This window comes from Merops nubicus, unplaced genomic scaffold, assembly GCF_000691845.1.
Source record: "Merops nubicus isolate BGI_N331 unplaced genomic scaffold, ASM69184v1 scaffold41520, whole genome shotgun sequence".
NCBI classification, from domain to species: Eukaryota; Metazoa; Chordata; class Aves; order Coraciiformes; family Meropidae; genus Merops; species Merops nubicus.
In genome coordinates, this window is record NW_008582979.1 from 1 (window position 1) to 21,927 (window position 21,927).

General features: G+C 37.6%; 1 protein-coding gene across 2 annotated transcripts; it reads left to right on the forward strand.

Annotated features, from left to right (window-relative positions):
* Positions 1 to 789: 789 nt before the first annotated feature.
* Positions 790 to 18,445, forward strand: PTGFR (prostaglandin F receptor (FP)). 2 transcript variants are annotated; one of them, XM_008939264.1, is made up of 2 exons: positions 790 to 1,641; positions 17,965 to 18,445. In XM_008939264.1, exons 1-2 carry the CDS (start codon positions 853 to 855, stop codon positions 18,274 to 18,276), a joined length of 1,101 nt encoding a protein of 366 aa, XP_008937512.1. In that variant the 5' UTR covers positions 790 to 852; the 3' UTR covers positions 18,277 to 18,445. The 2 variants fall into 2 exon arrangements, with proteins under 2 accessions (XP_008937512.1, XP_008937520.1); XM_008939272.1 differs by having other exon boundaries at positions 790 to 1,320; positions 17,965 to 18,430.
* Positions 18,446 to 21,927: the final 3,482 nt, after the last annotated feature.

Sequence of the window (21,927 nt, forward strand, 5' to 3'; positions counted from 1 at the left end):
TTCGTCCGGAGAGTTTGCCGGCCGCGCTCCCCTCCTGGGGTCCTGCGCGGAGGACATAGCCTGGCTCCGGCGCGCCCAGCTTCTGACCGAGTTCAGTAGCTGAGAGACTTGCTGCGCCTCTTTCTTAACATGCGTTGTGAAAGTCTGCTCTTTTTCTGCATGGGAAGTTTTTAAAAAAAAAAGAGATGGGAGATAAAAGTGTAAAGTAACTTGCAGAATGGGCTTCTGAATGAGGGAGCGTCTAAAATGCAAGTTTGTGCTTCAGTTGGAGACTTCAGTGTTGGTTAGTTTAAAGCTTTAAAACATTGAATTAGGAAAGGAGTATACGTGGACGATGCTAGGGCATTGTTTTGAAACTAAACGCCTAACGGTTAGAAGAAAAATGGATGGTGATTATTATCTCAGAACATTCCTGCATATTTCACTTTTGACAGTAATTGGGCTGATAAATGCTTTCATTCTAGGAGTATGTTGCAAAAAGACTTTTTTTGTACGTGTAGTACAACCACTAGAATGTTTTGTGTGGTTTCTCTGGTTATATGTGCGTAAGCATTATATTTCTTTATACATTATTTTGTGTATCTTTATGTACAGAGACTACAGAGGTAGAGCACACTAGATCTGCATTCTATAATGCATGTGGATGTCCGCTTAAAATGTGATCACTCAGAAAAATGGAAGATTAGATTTGTACCACAGAATAATATTATAGAGTTTCTTCTTGTCATTCAAATGTCATTTGAACACTGGTATGCCTTTTACAGTGTCTATATATTTGTTTTTCATATTGCAGATGCCTTTTGATTGCAAGCCTGCTGAAATGTTTTGAGGGCTACCTCTCTTTTGCTAACCATGAACAGTTCAAAATCACCAGGGCTGGCTGGATTTGGAATCTTGAAAAACACAACCTGCCACACGGAGAAGAAGATTTCAGTTTTCTTTTCAATAATCTTCATGACGGTGGGAATTTTGTCCAACAGTCTTGCAATAGCAATTCTCATGAAGGCATATCAGAGATTTAGACAGAAATCAAAAGCCTCCTTTTTGCTTCTTGCTAGTGGTTTGGTCGTCACAGATCTCTTCGGCCACCTCATCAATGGAGCCATTGCAGTGTTTGTGTATGCATCAGATAAAGACTGGATTCGATTTAACCAGTCCAACATTCTTTGCAGTGTTTTTGGCATCTGCATGGTTTTCTTTGGTTTGTGCCCGCTACTCCTGGGCAGTGTGATGGCTGTTGAACGGTGCATTGGAGTCACTAAGCCAATATTTCACTCTACAAAAATGACTTCTAAACATGTGAAAATGATGTTGACTATGGTATGTCTGTTTGCTGTTCTTATAGCTTTGCTGCCGATTCTTAGGTTTAGAGCCTATCAAATTCAAGCATCGAGGACCTGGTGCTTCTATAAAACAGAACATGTTGAGGACTGGGAAGACAGATTTTACCTCTTACTTTTTTCTTGCCTTGGGTTACTGGCCCTTGCTATTTCATTCTTGTGCAATGCTGTCACAGGAATTACCCTATTAAGAGTCAAATTTAAAAGTCAACAAAGACAAGGCAGATCTCATCATTTTGAAATGATCATTCAGCTCTTGGCTATAATGTGTGTTTCTTGCATTTGCTGGAGTCCATTCCTGGTAAGAGCCTAATGTGTTTGCCAATTTTTAATGCACATCACTATAAAAGTTATACTTTTTTTGTCTCCAGGTTTTGAGGCGCTTTAGCTGTGATAATAGCTCCATTCAGTCTACAATGGCATAATTTTACAGCATACTGCCCATAATGTATGTACCTATACATCTATAACAAGAATGGTAATTGTTCTCCACTTTTGATCATAAGCAAAATACACTGAGTAAGCTAAATATATAAGGACTGTGAAAACTCTCTTTCCCGTGCTGTTAAGCAGACAGTGGCTAGAATAAATCAGAGCAAATATTGAGCTTGTCGAAAAATTAGTGAAATCTTGGAGTGTCAAGGTCTGTTTGTACTGTGGTTTATATAATTTTTATTTATGGTAGTCTGTTCATTGTTATTACATCTTACTGCTGCTTGTGAACAGTGTTATGGAAGGTTAACAGTTAAGAACATAAAAATGATCCACTCCATTAGCAGGGTGTTAAGGGCTTTGCATTAGAGTCATGTTAAAAAAGCAGTTGGAGTGGGTTAAAATAAAATTTTGGTTTAGACCTAACCAAGCTGGGTTTGTAATCTGGACAAGTGACTAGCAAAGCTGCTCTGTGCAGTCAATGTGCTTTCTCAGCTGTCCCAGCTGTAACTTAGGACTGCTTGCTCATAACTGCTGTGACTCTTCCAGAGCAGTAAGTGTTGGTCAAGTTAGTGCATGCTCTATCAGTGAGAAGGGTCAAAGGAAGCAAGGTTGTGATATGGGAAATAACTTGATGGCTCCTGTTATGAGATGGCTCTGTTGTGTGATGGCATTATAAAGCTGATACTAACTATGACTCTTTCCTCTGTAGTAAACCTGATGGAAGAAAATTTATTTTTTTTACTAGAGTGAGAGAGTCAAAAGTAATTAAGTCACAAGTAATATGAAATTTTAATGTGTTTCCTAGGAACAAAGTCCTGTAGTTTTCCACTGATATGAACGAAGAGCAATTTTGGTTTGAGCTTACAAATACAGAAATTCAAATCCGAGGCCTGAATCATTTCCAGCTATATCTCAGCTACTCACTGCTTGAGTTACCCGAACTAGTTCTAAATTAGGTACTGACATTAGTCTAGCTGCAGCAGTTAGGTGTATCTGTCAGGTAGCATTTAATTAATTCAGTATCACAAACTTCAAAGAGACAGTCTGGATGTAAATCTCGGCATCACTGAAATGCACAAAAGCTCTTTCACTTTCGTTCAACAGAGATAATTTTTCTAGACTTGTTCTGTTGTGGCTGTAGTGTATAGAGCATAAACAATGTTGTCACAACAGTATAGTAAGTATTTTTAGTGATCTTCCTTCCAGTTACTTCCAGACACCTCCTGAAATTTCTCAGGGGCAAGCCACAGAATGATTTTCAAGAAAAGCAACTCATATTATGTCTTTAGCTTTTATGAAAAAACAGTGTGTTGTCCTTTGGTGACTTTTATTTTCAGACAAAATAACCGGCCTTAGAGGCTGGAATTAATTTGACTTCTAAAAAGCCCTTGGATATCAAAAAGAGATATAGACTTTTTTTATTTCAAAAGAGACACTTCATTTATTCAACATAAAAAGGAACACTAAATTGCAACTACGGTGGTTATTTTTTCAGTGTTGGTAATTTTGTTATGCTGTTCAATTTTTATTAATTATAAAGCCATAATTTAAAAAATTGTGACAATCTTTAATGGACTCGCAGAACTATTTTTTTAAAGTATTTAACTTTTTCTAGTTTGTAGCTGATGATGAATTATTCCAGAAGCAAAGGTTTCTTTCTGAGCCTTTTTAGAGTTTGGTGTTTTCATCAGCTGGTGAAACAGACAAGTGAGTGACTTCTTGCTTCATTTTATACCTGGTAGTTTTTCAGGACTGTGTTTCAGAGGCAGGTGAACACAAGCTAGTTCTTGTTCATTGGATGGCAAATCTGCTGGTGCTTTCTGTGCGTTCTGGGTTTGTGATGCTTTGCTTCTGGATCTCTTTTGAAGTGAGATGAGTCAAACTATCACCCAAATTAGCCTGGCAGTATGGAAAATAGTTCTGCAATGTGGACATATTCATGAAATGAGAAGTTCAAAAAAAAGTTAGTGTGAGGTAGGGTTTAGTTCTTGAAACAACGTTTCTAGTGAACAATTAGTAGTTTATCCAGCAAGTTCAGTAGTCTGAGAGGTGCAATAAGATAGGTCCTTGGCAGGTATTAGCTTTCTTAGCTGTTAGGATTGCAGAGTTTACATCAAAGTTAATTCTCCAAATTACCCAATCTTTGTTTTGATAGCATTTTATTCACTGAGGATAAACAGACTTTTAAGTGCAGTGTTAGTTTAGCAAGCTTTATTGGGCTGGAGCAGAGCATACAGATGCAGTGGAATAAAGCTTTGCTAAAGTGCTGCAGTAAAGCTATCCAGAATTTATCAAGGTGTATGATTTACAATAAATTTCTGATCCAAATCTACTTGTCTTGTTTATCAGAAACCTCTCAGGGCTTTTAATTTGTGAAATGAGCAGTTTACATTCTATAAAGTAATCAGCATATACCAAAGTAAGTATTTCTTGAAATAAATCTGAGCAGGTGTTCATAAGTGAAACTATTTGGCGAAGCAGCTAAATACATGCTTGTTTTGCAAATTTTTTTGTGTGTTTTTTTTTTTTTCTCCAAAGCTAAATCTAGAAATCAGTGTCAATCTTTGATTTCTGAATTTTACCTATGTTTTCTATCCCAAATTGTATGCAGAACAGAATGTTATTTAAAATTAATTGCCTTGATATAACACAAAGTGTTATACAAACCTTTGGAAGAGAAAGTGAGGAAAGTGATGCAGTCTGTGCCACGTGTTTTACAGATATAAGAGTCTGGATTTATCTGGTGTGATTCTCCATCTGATAAGGTGTTTGCTTGCTTTACTTTTCTTTGGATTTTAATCTAGTCTGGTGTTATGTCAGTTGTCATGTGTGCATGGCTACCAAAGTGAAATCTGTCCAATACTAAAATCTAGCTGCAGGTTTACTTCACAATTAGGTATATATTTTTTTTCCCCCAGGTGGAGTTATATTCAGTCACTGTCCTGTGTTAAAATAATATTTAGATGACATGAGAGGCACAAGATCCTGGATCATCCTTTCTGGTGTCTGGTGTGGAACTGAACTTGACTTCTGCACCTGCTCATCAGTAGTGAATTTGTTTTGGTGTCTTTATATATGTGTGCAAAAGTGTATGTGTATAAAACACTTCATATTATATATAATATTATAATCAATCACCACCTCTGTTTTAAGACTCCTGGAGATCTGGAGAGTTTTTCAGAAGCAGAGCTCATGGCATGGCTTGTGTGGAGCTCTTCCTGGAGCTGTTGAACAGGGACTTCCTTCTGATTTCTTTCGTGAAGCTCCGTCTCATCTGTTCCTCAAAAATGAGCAGCTTTTTTGAGTTTTGTGCCACTCTGTGGGAATCTATCCTTAATGAAATACCAGAATGAGTATACTCCCTGCTTCTCCCCTTACGGGGCATTAGGTATCTCCTTTTGAGTTGAGAGCAGGAGGGAATTCACAAAAAAAGCAACAAGTGAAGTTCATGAGTTTTACGATAATCTATGTAGTCAGTGATTTGCAGAGGCACATAATTTTGCTTTGTGATGAGTAATTCCAGATAGTAACATCAACTTCTCTTTATAGTAAGTAATTTTTTTTTTTTTTCATTCTTACCAGAGTCTTAGCACTTTGCTAGGGATATGTGAATTTTGTTGGATAAATTTGGTCCCTGGGGGTTGGATTCCCAAAGCAAATAGTTGGGGTGGAGAATTTTGTGATAAGCATCTCTGATGAAATACATTGTTATATAAAGTTGGGTTTTGGCTGTGACTTGACATCTGGCTTGTCATGAAACAGCTTGGTTTTGGAGCACTGTTTGTATGAGCAAATTCTAACTTCAGTACGTCAAATTCTGTGGGGCTCAAGGGATAAACATATTATAAATGTTGGTTTTGGAGTAGCAAAGTGAAGTCCCTGTAATTATGGACAGGAGTGAATCTATCTACAGAAACAAATTATGATGTGGAGAAATGTATTAATATTTTTCATGTGTTGAACACAATCTTAGCCTGAGAAAAATACTTTTAATTCAAATTATTTTTTTAAGATCTTTTTCCATGCATTTATCTGATGACAATCATTCCAGTTTTACACTGCCTCTACTGCAGAAAATAGCCACTCCTGTTTTTTTTTTTTTGAATGATCTCAGCTGTTTATTTCATATGATTAAATCAACTCTTACTCAGTTGCTTTTTTACTGCCTAGATTAATTTTCAGCAGTCCCTTCTCATATAATCTCTTGCCTTTCTGATTTGTTATGCCAATTGCACCTCTCTGAACTTGTTCTGACTTCTTCTTGTCCTCAGATTGTCTCATGCAACAGGGCTTGACGGTTGGGTTTTGTGCACCTAGGGCTGCATTTAGCCTACTGTTTGCTGAATCACCCCAACTTAGAAGCTGCCAGAGCTGGTCTGGGTGGTCCTTTCAGTGGATATGCTGCCGGAGGAGATGAGAAGGGCAGTGGTGCACTAACAGGAAGGCTTTTGGTGGAATACCCTTACCCCAGCCTTGTTGCTTCACCAGGTATTTTGGGTGCTGAGACAAGCTAACAGCTGGTTATGTGCTGAGGAAGGTCAGTGGGTTGCAGTTTTTAATCTAAATTATAGGTCACTTAGTTAAGTATAAGATACTTTGTTGTACAAGGCAAGCCTCTGTGCATCTCATTTTAGTGGATGTGTAGTCATGCATATTATGTGCACAGTGACACTTTGCCAGGAGTTCATATCTGCGTTACCCTTAAACTGTCTCCTTCCATTCCTGTTTTATGTATTTAATAAGCTGACAGTTTAACCTTTTGTTGGAGTACCTTATGCTTACATGTGCCATGGGCATCATGCATATGAGCTTATTCCTTTTTAAGTGCTGTTTGTGTGTCTTCACATATTGCTGGTTGTCTTGTCCCTACATCAAGATCATTACTGAAGTTTGTCCCTTGTGTGCTCACAACTGGTCATTTTTATAATCAGAAAATGCAGCTGAGGAGAAGCAGACACAAAGTGTCCCAAGCTGCAGGTCCACGGTTTGGCAGTGAGGCCTTTGTCGCAGTGTGCAGTACAGCCACCCCGGATCTCATGGGTAGCTGCTTGGCAGAGTTGTATTCTTTTTCAGGTATTCTCAACCTTTTCTTCACCACAGACCCCCTTTAAATATCTTTTGTGGCCATAGACTGCATCAAATATTTATTTCAATTTTCTTGTGAAGGGTCTTCAAATTTGGAGAGAAGGGGAACTGCAGTTCCAGAGCACCATCTGTGGATATTTCTATAAGCTTGTCTTCCTCTGCAGGCCAGACCACAGGTGTCTGGCCTGGAAGTTCCCCACCCCTGCTTTAAGCCTTTGCAGACCCCCTGTGATGATGCTGCAGCCACCCAGGGGTCTGTGAACCACAGGTTGAGAACCAGTACCTAGCAGAATGTTAGTCAAAGCTGCAGCCTCTGTGAGCTTGTGGTGCCTGCATAGTCGTTGTCAACAAGGAGAGAGATCTTTTCTTTTGAAAAATAATAAATTACATTTTCAGTTTCCAGTTATCTGTTTCTGAAGACTGAAGGAGATACTCTTCAACATATTTAGTTAACCTTGCAGCTTTTAATATTGTTGTAAAAGTTACTTTCATGGGGGAGAACCACACTTTGTCTTTTTCAAGATTCTGATTTTAAATATGATAGTCAAGGATAATGACTATGTTTGTGCTGGCTTTTGTCATTGAATTCTTGTCATGTTTTGCTGGAATGGTTGTTTGTTGACACTGTGCAAAGACGGGATGCATTGTCAGATTGAAGAACTGTACACTGATGGGCACAGGAGAGGTGACCAGCTGCAGGGCCTCCATGGGAACATGCGTTGGATGGTCATTGCATCTCTTGGGTCATGTGCAAGCCCATCTCAGGAGCCCAGTTCTTCCATAACCCTTTTAATAAATAAACCAGTGTCATAGGGAAAATAAAAAAGCTTTTTGCTAGCAGAAGACCTCTTAGATATGCCTCTTTGTCTCTAATCCAAAGCATTGATACAATGATGGTTACTGTAAACTGTAGGTTGCTATATTTCTTCCAAGCCTTGCTGTGTCAGAAGAAGACAGATCAGGGAGTGGCTATTTGACTGAATAAAATGGTTCCTGAGTTCCTCTGAAAAGAAAAAAATATTTTCATGAGTTTGCTTGTCTTTCTAGCTACACTAGAAAAAGGACTCTCCCTCATGTCATGGCCTTTTAATTACTTGCTAAATTTCCCAATACATCTGTTAACACTATGCAAATTCAGTTACAATTCTTGCTTGAGTTCCTCCAAATGAACTTCTGATACTCAAGGGTAAATCACTGAAATGTTGGTGTCATTGGTAATACTATGGCCTGAAAGATATTTTTTATCATTAAGATTGGAAAAGATCTTTAAGATCACCAAATCCAACCATCAACCCAACACTGCCATGACCACTAAACCATGTCCCAAAGTGACATGTTTTTTTGAACACCTCCAGGGAACCCTGGGCAGCATGTTCCAAGGTCTCATCACTCTTTCAGTAAAGAAATTCTTTCTAATATGAAATCTAAACCTCCCCTGAACAACTTAAGACCATTTCCTATTGGGAGAAGTAAATAAGCTGATATTATGTGTTAACATGGACGAGAACACTCATTTTGATTGAAGTTTTGGTTAGTATCAAGACAGAAGTGTCTTTTTAGCTCAGTTTTGTGTGGAATAAGATTCAAGGAACAACTCAGACAATGGATTGTGCTTTTGTATGTCACCATGAAAATACTTCATGAAAAGAAATTGCAGGTTTGGAGAGAGAAAATAACAAAGTTTATTTGAAGGCAATATTCAATCCACCTATTCAGATGTGTATCTATGATACTAGAAACCCCTGGATAAGATATTCATGCCTTTTTTTAGTATTGGCTGTAGAGATCTTTTAGTTTGGATTTTTAAGAGGTACAGCTGGCATGTTTCCACCAGGAAAGGAGCATTGTTTTATAGTGTATCACCTAAAATGGTACTGAATTTCAAAAGTATTGTTTCGGTTTTCAGAATTTGGCTGTTCCTGTTTTAATCTTTTACAGTTTGTAGAAATCTTATGGTTCTTAGCCTTTCTGAGAAATATGAATAATTAAAAAAAAAATGTTTGTAATGTAGGCCAGGGTGTAGTTTATTATAGGGTGCTTATATTAATTGTGGCTATATTTGTAATTCAAGTGTTTATGTCCCTCTCATATAAGTCAGAGAGCTGAGCAGCTGAGATACTCTCTCAACAGGAAAGAAGTCCCAGAGAAGAAATGGACAGTGGTTAGCATATTGTGCTGCAGTAATGTTATGATGAACCAGGGAAGGAAGAAGAGCTAAGATTGACAGATTGTCCTTAAGGAAGCACAATTCTAGTTTTTGCTATCTATGTTAACTTTTGCTGTTTGGAAAAACTTACATAAAGCTTTTCTCTCTGAAAACTCAGCGCCATCAAAATGCAATGAGATTGGTTTGTTTTGGAGAAAAAAAGTAGGTAGGGCAGGTTTCCAGTCATGTGAGAACACTGCATTTTCAAAACAACAGGGTCCTTTTTCTGTTTCAAAATTGCTTGCCACTTGATTTTTAAATTTATATTATACATATGGAATTAAACCATGCAGATCTATAAATAGAAACACAATATTTTATCCCACATAGGTGTCAGTGACTTTCACAGAAGACTGTGTGTGCTTTTTTCAGTTTTCAAATTGCCATGTCAAAAAATCAAATTCTGAAAACTTCAGCCAAATACATTTGCCATTCATAACCTTCCCTTTATTTGTTCAGTTGGTAAAGTTCTTGGATTCTGTGCTTGATATTAAAAAGTAAGTAAATTTGACATACATTCCAGTTTTATTTGATTTAAGAGAATTCTTCCTATTTCCTGGATATTACACTTATTCAGGCCTTTCTTGCTTGAAAATATCATACACTGCATAACCGTTTTTGGAAAATATCATACATAGATAACCATTTTTGGACGGTTATTTTAGGAAAGCCCTCCTTCCTGACTATCTAAAGACTTTAAATGGTAAACTTGTTGGTGAAAAGTCTCTGGGACAAATGCACTGACATGGAAAAACTCCAGAAAGTCCTTCATTCTCACCAGGTTTAACATGGTTAGCATTGGTGTGTGATATACATCAATGTGTTCTGTGAGATATTTATTATGGTATTAATTCATGATCTTAAGTTTTGCATGGTGATTTAAATGCTTTCTGGTAGAAGTTACTTGTCTCAGTAGTAGTGTAGAAGCAGTTCATGTCTGAGTTCATGAGTGAGCACATTATTTGCATCCTTTTCTGGGAAATACACTGTTTATATTAAAATCAGAGCAATAATTTTTATTTAATGTGGTTTTAAGTCTTAAATTTTACATTCAAATATTCAGAAGTTGCTGAATTGCAACTTGGCTTACAAGCTCCCCAAGGAAGGAAGTATTTGCCCTGAAAGCCTGCTTGTATGTACTGTTCCTCTGAAATCGGGGAGTGACCTGTCCAAGGAACCCTTAGAGAATTTAGCCTAATTCTTGGATTCTTAGACAAAAATCAGAACGAGCAGATCCTGCATTCCCTGTAGATGAACATTTTTTTGCTTCCAAAGATGTAAGTGGAAGATTTTCCTCTGACTGCTGAATATATGTTGTCTCTCCTCAGACATCTAAATACAGTGGAGGATAGCTTTAGTAATGAGCTACGTGTATGTGGTGATGTTTGAAAAGACTGTTCTAAGCTATTGATTTGATCCTGTGCATAGCAGTGATTACATGCTGAATTAATTCTATAATTATAGACCTTTGCAGCAGCTTTTTCTTCCAGGTTGTCTGTATATTGTCTCTTTTTCTCTGTATTCAAACAGTTCTCTTCCTCCACAGCATTATGTGTTATTTGTGACTCTTTCTTTGGGTATTTGTAGGGTATTAGTTCTGTTGCTGCTAAATCAAGGAGAATATTTATGTAACCAATAAAAATGTGATTGTTTTCCCGATGAGTATGAAAACCTGAAAAATGAAAACAATAAAAGAGAAGAAATAGGCCATTTACAGGGTTTGAAGCTTTATTCAACTGACCCTAATGGAAGAATAAATGAATCCTGAATATGTATATTTCTTACATCCCTAAATAGTTATTTGATTTGTTTGTGTTTCTCAGGGTGGTCCTTATTATGCAGTATTAGAAATACTGTATTATTTTCTGGTCCCAGGAGCTCTAGTAGTTGTCCTGTAAAATTTCAGCATTGCTGGGTAAAGAATATTTAAAATTTATCTGCAAAAGTAACTTTTGATGTGTAATGGTTTTTTTGTTACAGGCCTTGTTGTTAGGCAGCAATACATTCCTTGCTCTGTGGAAGTAGGCTTTCTTGTAACTTTAAAATAAGTAGCTCAGGAAACAGGTTGTTTATTTGACTTTGTTACGGACACTATGTCTTGTCATTATGAAGTGAGTCATCTACTGTTCTCAATGCTAAAATCTTCTCTATCCATATCCATTCTGCTTTCCTTTCAAAAGAGTTAATCAAGTAAGCTCTAAGGATAATTACATTGCCAGCTAGTTGAATCAAATATTTCTAATTTTGAGGGTGAGGAGAGGAGCAAGGAAGAAACAACTGTTGATCCAAGATGGAAATATTTGGTTTCTTTCAGAGAAGCAAGGAGGAATGACCTGGAATGCTTCATTCAAGCCCAGTCTGAATTTCTGTTACTGCAAACCAGATGCGAATAGGTAGGGTCTGTGGGGAAAGTCAACTGAAAAATGAAAGCATTGCTTTAAGTTCAGGTTTGCAAGTTTATGCACACAAAAAGAAATCCTTCTGTTTATGAAGCTTACGTCGTAATTGCATTTCTGCCTTATATAGAGCATGATAATGCCCAAGGCAGTTAGCGAAATATAAATAGTGAGAATACCGTTGTGACAGCACATTTTTTTCAGTAATTTTGACAAATTCTCACATACATAAAAATCTCATTTCAAATGATGTTTCCAAATGTTTGGTCAGAAAGTGTATTGCCATGTATAAATGTTTTGCATAAAGTTGTAAAAACACAGCTGGTGAAAATGTCACACTTGGCTCTAATGGCACAGTAATGGAGTGCAATAGACTGTGAGTCCTTTGCAGACCTGAGTCTGTGTGAAGAGAGCAGAAAGCTCAGAAAAACTGAACAGTGTCAGCGAGGAGGGGTCATGCAGCAAGGTCAAACGGGGCTGAGCTGCTGGGTGGCAAACACCCACAGAGCCATAATTGAATGGCGTGTCTGCAGGGTCATATATGTGCTGCTACTCTGCAGCCCTTTCTTTGGCATTCAGTTGATGTGAGATCTGCCGTACCAATTCAGAGGAGTGCTTGGATGTACTGTTTCAAGGTTTGATCTTGCCAGCATGAGAAAAGGCATGCATCCTGAATGGTACCATGTTCATGAAGCAGCATTATTGGCTGGTGAGAAATTGCCTGGCCACAGAATAAATGTGTCTCAGAATGGAATATTTGAAACTATTTTCATTTGGTTCGTGGAAAATATTGTGTTTTCCTGTTTTCTCTATACTTTTTTTTTTGACTTGTATCACAGCAGTAGTGATTTGGGAACACCTCTGAGCTCTGAGTGCCTTCAGCTTTGCAATAGCTCCAAAAGGTTTGTGGAGCTCCATATTAAGGGGGGTAAATATGGAGCATATGGAGGCTAAATAAACTTCTATAAAATGTTTTTGCAACCTCAGCTACCTCTGGTCATCTAAATAGTTTCTGTCTGTTCCTCATTTGGGTTCTGTGTTTCCTGAGAGAGGGAGAGCGAGACTGTGACTGTGATAGGGGAAATGTCTTTCCTGCAGTAGTTGCCTTTAACAAGACATAAGTAAATTTACATGCATAAGGATGCGTGTCGTGGCACATAATAGTTACCATCCTTGATTTACCTGTTTTGGACTAGAACTTGATTTTGGGAGATAAACACAGATTTTTTTTCCCCAACTGAATAGTGAGCCAGTGAATCCGGTGTTAATATTTAATGGCATTATTATTTTTCACAGAAGTGTACATGGGAGAAGAGAGGACTCCCTTGTGCTGCTACTTGTTAAGAGCTGATCCTGCAAAACTTTACACGTAAAGTGATACGTGTCCCCTTAAAAGTACCCTCTGGACTTTAATGTGGAGGAAGACTTGCTAAGACATTTTGTCTTCTCCAACTCATTTTTAAATGCACTTTTTTTTTTTAAATAAAATCACTATGCTTAGTTAAAATTTACTTGCTAGGCCAAATGATCACCGGGTATATAAAAGTTGAAGGTATGGTTTATGTTTTTCTTTTAAAAAGGGATAGGAAAACATTAGGGTAAAAACATGTTGTAAATCTTTAACATAAAAAGCATTATGTGGCATAAGTAGTACAGTGTGCGTACTAACTTCTTGATGGCAGAAGTGATGCACTATGTATTCTTCTTGGAAGCCCTTTTAAACTGACTTACACAGAATCGTGTAAAAAAGAAAATGAAGCATTACCAGCTTTGTTGTAACAAATGCTTATTTTATATACTGCAATATTTATGTAGCAATTATATAGACAGTTTGCTGTCAGTGTTTCTTTTCTAATGTCTCTTCTTAGGAGATGTAAAATGGTGCATAAAATGTAAAGGTAGATGCATTTTGATTTCTACCTCCCTTATAAATATTTTTTCTCAGAGTTTGTCTTTATAGAATACAACAAAGTATAATCTTCTATCAGCTTTTGCCTATAGCAGACTGTAGCTTCTTAGTAATGTGTATGAATAATGGAGTTCCAAAACCTTCTGGAAATTCAAAATAATTATGTATTTTTTGTTTCCTTGGAATGGGACATAATTAGTAGAATACTGCCTTGAGTCCTGTGTGGTTTAGGGGATATGCACCTTTGGATTCCACTTAGGGATCAGTGAGAAAATGTAAGTACTCTGCAAATACTGGAAAAAAATATAGACATTTTTCCGTGAATTGAAATCCTCAGAACTGCTTGTAATTAAATCCAGAGGAAGAGAAAGAGGCTTGGGAGGGTCTACAAGGTTCCCTCAGGGAAGTGGAGCCTGAAGGCTGAGCTACAGAGGAAGAGAATTTCTGATATTTGTCTGTTCTGATTTCCATGTAAAACTCATCACTGTTTTTATCCAGTTTCCTGAAGTCAAGGTTAGAACCTGGATTTAGCCTATGTGCTGAAATGCATCAAAGTAGTGTTACAGTTTTATCTTATTTCCCAACCAGCTATAAACTCTGCTTCTTTTTTTGATTGCCTGTCCTTGAGTACCAACAGGAATGTGACTAAGCACTGCTGCCATTTAGCTTATTAGTTGTTCTCATATAATTGAGATCCAATTGGAAGGGAAATTAAAGTCATACTGTTTATATTTGGAGCGTGGTGTTAAGCTTTGGAGTAATTTTTTTCAGTTTGTTGCACTAAACTTTGTCAGTAAGGGAAATGGCAATTCTCTGACGTTATCAGCTAGATGCAAAATTGTAGAAGTCAATAATTTCATGTTTGAAAAACTTTTCCATCAGACTTCCTGGATCTTGCAAAGTGAGCTTTGCTTTTAGTGAAGCCTAAAATTGGACAAAAAGGATGGAAAAGTTTAATGTATTGCTTGACACAATTTATCTGTATTTATTTTTAGGGACAGGGAGTTTCCAGGTCTTTTTTTAAACCATCAAGGAGTAATGTCTCGGAGTAATGTGTCAGAGTAACTTTACATCTTACAAGCAGTCAGGCATGTTTTAAAAGTCACTTTTAGTTATGCTTTTATAGTTACTTTCCCAAAGAAAGTTTGAATTGTAGTGGTTATGTCATGTCATACTTCCATTTTTTTTCATACTTCCATTTTTTTTCAAATCGGAGAGACATAGTACAGCTGTGTTTGTATAAACACTGTATAACTCAGCAAAATGGTGCTTGTATTTTTATATTTCTAAATATGTTAGAAAATGTCATGAGTTATGCTTATTATTTACCAGCTGGGGATTAATTTTTTGAGTCATACTGCTGAATCTGCATGAATATTAAGTTCAGTTGTGGAGATCAAAGCCAACTATATATGATGCAGTCGCGTTGCCTCTCCCAGCTTCCCTACTTGTGTAGTGCTGGCTACAGAGGACAGAATTCCTTCATTGTACTAACCTGGAGGATCTGCAGTCAATCTTTGAATTGATTTCTTGACTTTGAACTAACTATTAAAACTGGTTAGTCAAATAATATGAAAAGAAGAGTCCTTTCTGGGCCTGCAGATGAGGTCCTGCTCTCAGGAGTCAGCTTGGCACTGCAGCAAGCTCTGGTTGCAGTTTCCAAGCCACCGACTTGTGCCAGTTCACTGACGCGACTTTCTTGCACTTAGGGAGCAAATACAGACTGCCTGTGTGTTCTGCTTCAATGAAATCCTTTATTAAACAGCTGGTAGTGTATTAGGCTTTTTTATAACTTATGATTTCAAACTGACTTTGGAATAGTATTTTAAGAATTTAGATTTAAATTAAAAAATTGATCATGAAAATGTGATAGGAATAATAATTTATATTGACCTCACTCCATTCTAGCCCTCTTCAGCTAGAGTTTAGGGTATTGTTTCAGAAATTGCCAGGTGAATTTAGAAAGGCTCCAGTAGCTAGGACCTGATCTCCTCATTGCCTTGTCTTTAAGTGAAGTTTGCAGTTTTCTTACGTGTTTTGTTATGGAAGAGTTCCCAGTGCAGTGCGAGCTCTTTGGAGGAGCGAGAAGCTCTCTCTGTACTCAGAGCCAATGCGATGGTAATGCCTGTCACTACCACTTGTCTACCGCAAGGTACAAGGATAAAATTGCTCATGCTTGTGTTTGGACTGAGATTCTCTTACTTCAGACCTGTATGAAAATCTCAACTTCTCAGAACTTCAGGAAGTTGTGGTATCATTTTATGTTGGTTTTAGTGATACAAGAAAGGAAATATTTTTTAACTTCTGCATAACACTCCCAAATAATATAAGTAATATAGCTACAGAATTCTCATTTTATGAATAAAAATTTGTGGATAATGTAATTTTTATCATAAATTTTATCTTATTATTTCTAATAAAGGAATTCACAACTTTGTCACTTAGGCATTTAACTATGTACATAAGTTTTACTTGCTCCTTGTGAGTTCAGGTATACTATTTTTTATATGTCTAGTATTCAGAAAAGGTAAACTAAATGTTCTGGATGAAGCTTCTCCAAGTATCAGAATCCATAAAATTATGTATCAAATTTCCTTGTTGTCTTGATTTACTTTATGTAAATACATAATCAAAACAGGGGTACTTTATATTGAGCCAGCAAGTTGAAGAGCAAACTAAAGGATTCACTTAGAGGCGATTGCTACTAAATGGAAAGGAGTCTCACAGGTTTGCTCGGTAACATGAGAAAATAATAGAGTTTTATAAATACTGGCTGGAGCTATTTTTCCTAGATGGCAACATCTACCGCTTCCTCTTCTGGGCGTGAAATTTTATTTGATTTGGTATGTATTGACTTTACAGAATGTGAGAGAGTATGAAATGACATTTTGAAGCACATCAAGAAGCAGATTAGGAAGCTACATGTATTAAGTCAGGCATACAGTGTATTGATAAGGAAATTGGTCTCTGAGTTTTCCTTGCATGAGTAAGGAGTATTCTTTCTGTTGTCTCGAGTTTGAGTGGGCTGCTGATGTCAGAGGAATGTGCCCAATGGGGTGAAAAGCAGATTCAGGGAACTGGTTTGTGTGTGTTTGTGTTGGCTTGGTGCTCAGACATTCCTCCTCCTCCTCGCACTGGTTCCCAGCTGTGCCTCTGCCAGTCTTACCAGCTTTCTTAGGAATGTTCCTAGGGGCTATCTTCACTGCTCCCATAGTTGTCCATACAGAAACACTTCATTAAATGCATAATCAAGCAGGTAGTCTCTTATGTGTTCACTCTGTTCCACTCAAGTTCATACTCAAATGCAGTGCCCTGCAAGCTATAGGTAGAGCCTAGGAATACAGAGAAGCATTTAAAAAAGAGTAAAATAGGTTTGCTGGAATATTGAGCAGTAGTTTTTATTCATTATTGTATTTTAGTTTAGTTTGGGTTTTTTTTGACAATATATCTTTTTGAAAGTAAGACACTGCACTTGGACAGACTGACCCTCCTTGTCATCACCTGATAAATCAGTGTACTCATAGCATAAGTTGTAAAATAGTCCTTTTTTCTTTTTTTTTCAGTTAAATAGTTGTATTACTTTAAAGGCTTTAGAGCTGAAAGCCTTACAGTGTTTCATCTTTTTACCAAAAAAGTCTGCATGTGCTTTAACGTTAATAATAATGAGAGATAATTTACTGTCCCTTGGCAGATTCCTGGCTTTGCAGAGTCAGGCTTTCTTCACCCAGGAACTCAGGTTACACAACCTCAGTGGCAGAAGCCTGTAAAGGAAAGCTTGCAGTGCAGGAGCCCCAACAGCATGTTTCACTAGGGATGGTGTTTCAAAGCCTAGGTTGCAGCTCTGCAAAATGGAGAGGCTAGCCACAACTTACTCAGCTGGTGTAGTTTTTGGGTATCCCCTGCCAGAAGCAGTCCTCTTGAGCTATACTGGAATAATAATGCCTACACCAATGTGAAACTATTAGCTCCAGTGGTGTTGCTGGTGGAGGTCTGTCTGTGTGTAGCACCTCCACAGGTGATTGGAATCCATTGGCAAGAGGAGGGATATTGGTGGCCTTTGTCATCATGGCTTAATTTTTCCTAGAAACTTCTAAACCGTCTGGTGTCAATAAACTGTTCTGTTGCAGCTTAAAATGTGTGAATCTTCGTGATGAAATCAAGGTTCTATATTCTTTATGCAGACCTTTAATTTGGTAAATATGGAAAATCAAATACCTTTCATAAGAATGTTCTTATCTACCAGTGGCCCCTATCCTTGAAAAAGATAATTCCAGTGTTAGCTTAAATCCTGGATAAGTTTTTCTTCCTTGCTCAAATCAATCCCCGTTTTTGGAGGGTCTTTGCTGGCTGGTTGCCATCCTCTGATGAAGGTTAAGCTGACATAGTTGAGCAGAGACACATGTATGTCCTATGTAAAACGTTAGAGGATTTCTAGGATGAGAAATGTTACGTGCCTGAAAATATTGACTTTGCAATTGAGATGCAAAAGTTTGAAAATCAGAGATAATGCTGAAATGATTTCACTCATTTACATGCTTTCTTGCTGTATTTTTTTTTTTTTTAATATATAATTTTAAAATGTTCCATTTTCAGGTGACAATGGCCAGAATTGGGATAAATGAGAGTCGTTCAAAGGACACTTGTGAAACAATACTTTTTGCTCTCCGAATGGCAACATGGAATCAGATTTTAGATCCCTGGGTGTACATTCTTCTCCGGAAAGCTGTACTTAAAAACCTGTACAAAATCACAAGGGGATGTTGTGGCGTGCACATCATAAACTTACACATGTGGGAACTCAGCTCTATCAAGAATTCTTTGAAGGTTGCAGCAATATCTGAATCACCAGTAAGTTCCAAACAAATAAACCTACAGCCGCTCAGCTCTACAGGGCAAGAAAGTTAAAAGCAGTGTATGAAGAGATGATGGAGGCAACGCTCATTCATGGGCAATACCTCAAAATGAATTCCAAGGCTCAGTGGTTTGACATTTGTATCAAATTGTGAATGGTTTGCTCTTCTTGCTTACTGGTTTGATATAGTTTCTCCAGAAGATGCACTTGAATGTTCCAATTCCCTTTAGAAAACATCCTTTCCAAAACTGGCATTCAAATGATAATTCATCCTGTATTTCTCCCTTTGGGGTACTGAAGTGAAGAGAGCAAACAGAGTTCTTCATAATACTTCCCAGCAAATCCCTTATCTCATCAGGCTTCTTAAGAATACATGCAAGTGCAAAAGTGATCCCCAAGGTGATTTTTAGAAGGGGTAGATTTTATCTACCAGTGATAACCCCAAATCCTTTTGCAGAGTCACTGCTTCCTAGGGTAAAGTCTACCATCCTTTCCATAAGGATATTCTTTGCTTGTAGGCACTGAATTTTCCGGTTGGATACAAAAAAGACATTTTGCTTGTGCCCAGCTTATGAAATCATGCAGTTTGGTTGGTTCATTGGCTTTACCTCTTAATTATTTACTGTTCCATGGATTTTTGGGAAAGCAGCAAATTTTATCAGTGTTGGCATTCCTTTCAAATCTCTGACAAAACACGAGGTTCTCTGTGGGAACACAGAAGCAGATAAGCTCAGCTTGCTGACAGTTACATTTTCTGATCTGTCAGTGAGTTTTTAATCCTTTCAACAACTTCCGCTGAAGCTAGCATGCATAAAGCTGTGGTCAGGCTGTAAAAAGGGTAGCTTTATTTTTCCCCCAAATGGAATGAAGTTTCTTGAAGCGTTACCCTAATGCATATGCTCATGAGGTACATCTGCTTCATTTGTAAATTGTCACACATCTCATGAAAAATGTGTGTGATCAAATGAGCACCTCTGCAGGGAACTGCACTGGGAGTGGGGTTTTGTTCATGAAAGCAAACTGCACACTCAGTTTTCGCAGTGTCTGTGTCTGAAGAGCTGAAGGCATTCAGTATATCTGAAGGTACCAGAAAGTTTCCAGGACTTTACACAGGAGGCTTTTGACCTTTAATGCTGCTAAAAGAAGCTTTGGTTTTTGTGACTGTATTCTGTTCAGAAGAAAAATGGAAGTGTTACAGACTTTGTAACAGAGGGATAAAGATTTCTAAGATAGAAATGGCTGTTATTTTTACCTACTTAACTTCAAATGGTTACATTAGTGAATTGTTAGTATATTTGGATGAAGCAGTTAAAAAACCTGTTTCACCAAGAAGACAGTCTGAGGGACCAAAACTGTTCACAAGCTACAAATTTGTGTTGTGTGTGAGAGTAGTTTAAGTTAGAAAATAGAAACTCTAAAGGTTTAAATATTTTTTTTTTTTTTTTTTTTTTTTTGTTAACAGGACATTTCCTTTTTGTTTTAAAAAAGTTGGAAAATAAGTGGGTTAAATAAACCTGTAATGAATCGAAATGGCTTAATCTACCCTGAGGTAGAATCAGAATCATTAAGGCTGTAGAAGACCTCTAAGAGCATTGTCCAGCTGTCATCCTGACACTACCATGAGCACTAAACCATGTCCAGGAGCGCCATGTCTACGTTTCTTGAATGCTTCCAGGGATGGTGCGTCCACCACGTCCCTGGGCAGCCTGTTCCAATGCCTCACCAAGTATGGGATTTATTTTCTGTCACAGAGCTGGTAAACCGTGGACAGCTTTGATTCTGGTATAAGCTCCATACTGTTGCTTCATGTGGGTTCTGCTGAAATTTGGAAGCTTTCAGTCAGTGCTCAGTTTGCCTTTTGCATTTCATAGAATGTGATGCCAGTCTATCTGTTGACATAAATTATTTGTTCTTTATGGAAGATTGTTTTAGCAGCTGAAAAATAATGTTGGTCCGTAAATTGTTGAGTTATTTGATTGCTGAATGAAGCTTGTCAATGTTCCATTTTGTTATGTGAATAAATCTAACTTGTGCAGTTCATACTGTTTGACTTGTAAAGCAAACATATTTATATGTATATGTGATTTCTTATATTTTGTGTACTAATACATATTGGATGTAAATTGCAAAGCCTCATTAAAGTTACCAAACTGTATCTTGAGAGTTATGATATTTTTGCATAACAAAAGAGATCTGAAGTTGTTAAAAATAATTTTTATGACAAAACACCTTATACTTCATTCAAGCCAGCTACTGCCATTCACACATGTGATATCAGTTGTGAAGGCAGAGAGAATTGTGAGAATTTATATAGGAGGTGCCAATATTTGTACACTTCATTGTCACATGAGCAGCCTACTGCAGCTGGTGGTCTAAGGCAGACAAGATGAAGTTCTGACCATCCATGCTTAGAAAATGCAAAAAAAAAAAGTGGAGCTGAGTGATTTCGGTATTTGAAATGGATGTGGTTTTATCCAAATATCTGCCAAGGTGTTACAGACTCCAATTAGTTTCACATATGCTATGAGTCCTGAAAAAAATGTGAGTTTTGCTGTTAATGTTTTGTCTTGTCCAGTGATGTGGTAGACTGCAGAGGCAGCTCAGAATACAGTCACCCAAGGATCTGTTACCACGGAAAGTTTAAGAAATCAAAGTACCACTTTGATTATCATTGCATTTCTTCTCACAGGAGAGTCAGCAACATGCTGTGTTGTATGATTAGCAAATTATATGTTTTATGGAATATGAGATTATAAAGAAGAGAATGAGACCACTTTGCACTAGGATCTGAGTATTGCCCAGGCAAGAAGAAAAGGGCAGGTTGCTTATCAATGTGCTGATGACCTCTTTAGTGTTTGGCTAATCATATGAGCAGTCATGAGCTGCCTATTTACTGCTAGGCAGCAATTAGTGTCTCCAGAGCACTCAGGGGCCCGTAGGTGTTTTGATGGGAAGAAAATGAATCTCATTTCTGACTAATCATTGAGGAAATCCTCAGGGTAGGAGAAAGCTTTTATCTAATTGTGATCTTAAGCAATGGCAGGCTATATAAGGAAGCACGTTATCCTAAACCAAGGTCCTAGCCTGGGCTGAATCAACCTGCTGAAACAAAGAAAGCATCAGTAACAAGTTGGTCGTCATGGGGATTAAGCAAATATCTGCATTTTGTTGCCTAGATACAAAGATGGGGAGCAAGGTTTGAGGTCTTTCTGGTCTCATTCTTGGGGCAAAGTGTCCAGCTGATGTGTTCATTTTCAGATATTTGTATATAAGTGTTTTTATTACTTTAGTCTGCTGTGTTAGGAATGAATTCAGGAACAGCAGTATGTACCCATTTTGTAGCCATGGTGATTCTTTAGGACAGGAGGTTAGGGCCTTTCAGATGTTCTTTGCCTACTGATATGCTCCTCCAGGATGTTACTGGTAACACAACACTCCACTGATTAATTGCATAGATTGGCATAAGATTTAATTCTCAACGCTTGGGTCCTGGGAAAAGAGCATAAACCTCAAGAGAATTTGCAACACCTGTGACTTACCTTGCTTCTGAAAAAAATCCAGATGCTTTTCAGTTTAAACTTCTGTGATCTGCCATCATTAAAAATGGCAAAACTGGCTTTGATTTCGGCAAGCAATGACTTTCAATTCAGTATTACTGTGTTATATTGAGGAAAGTATTAAATCCTTGAAGAGACAATGTTTTC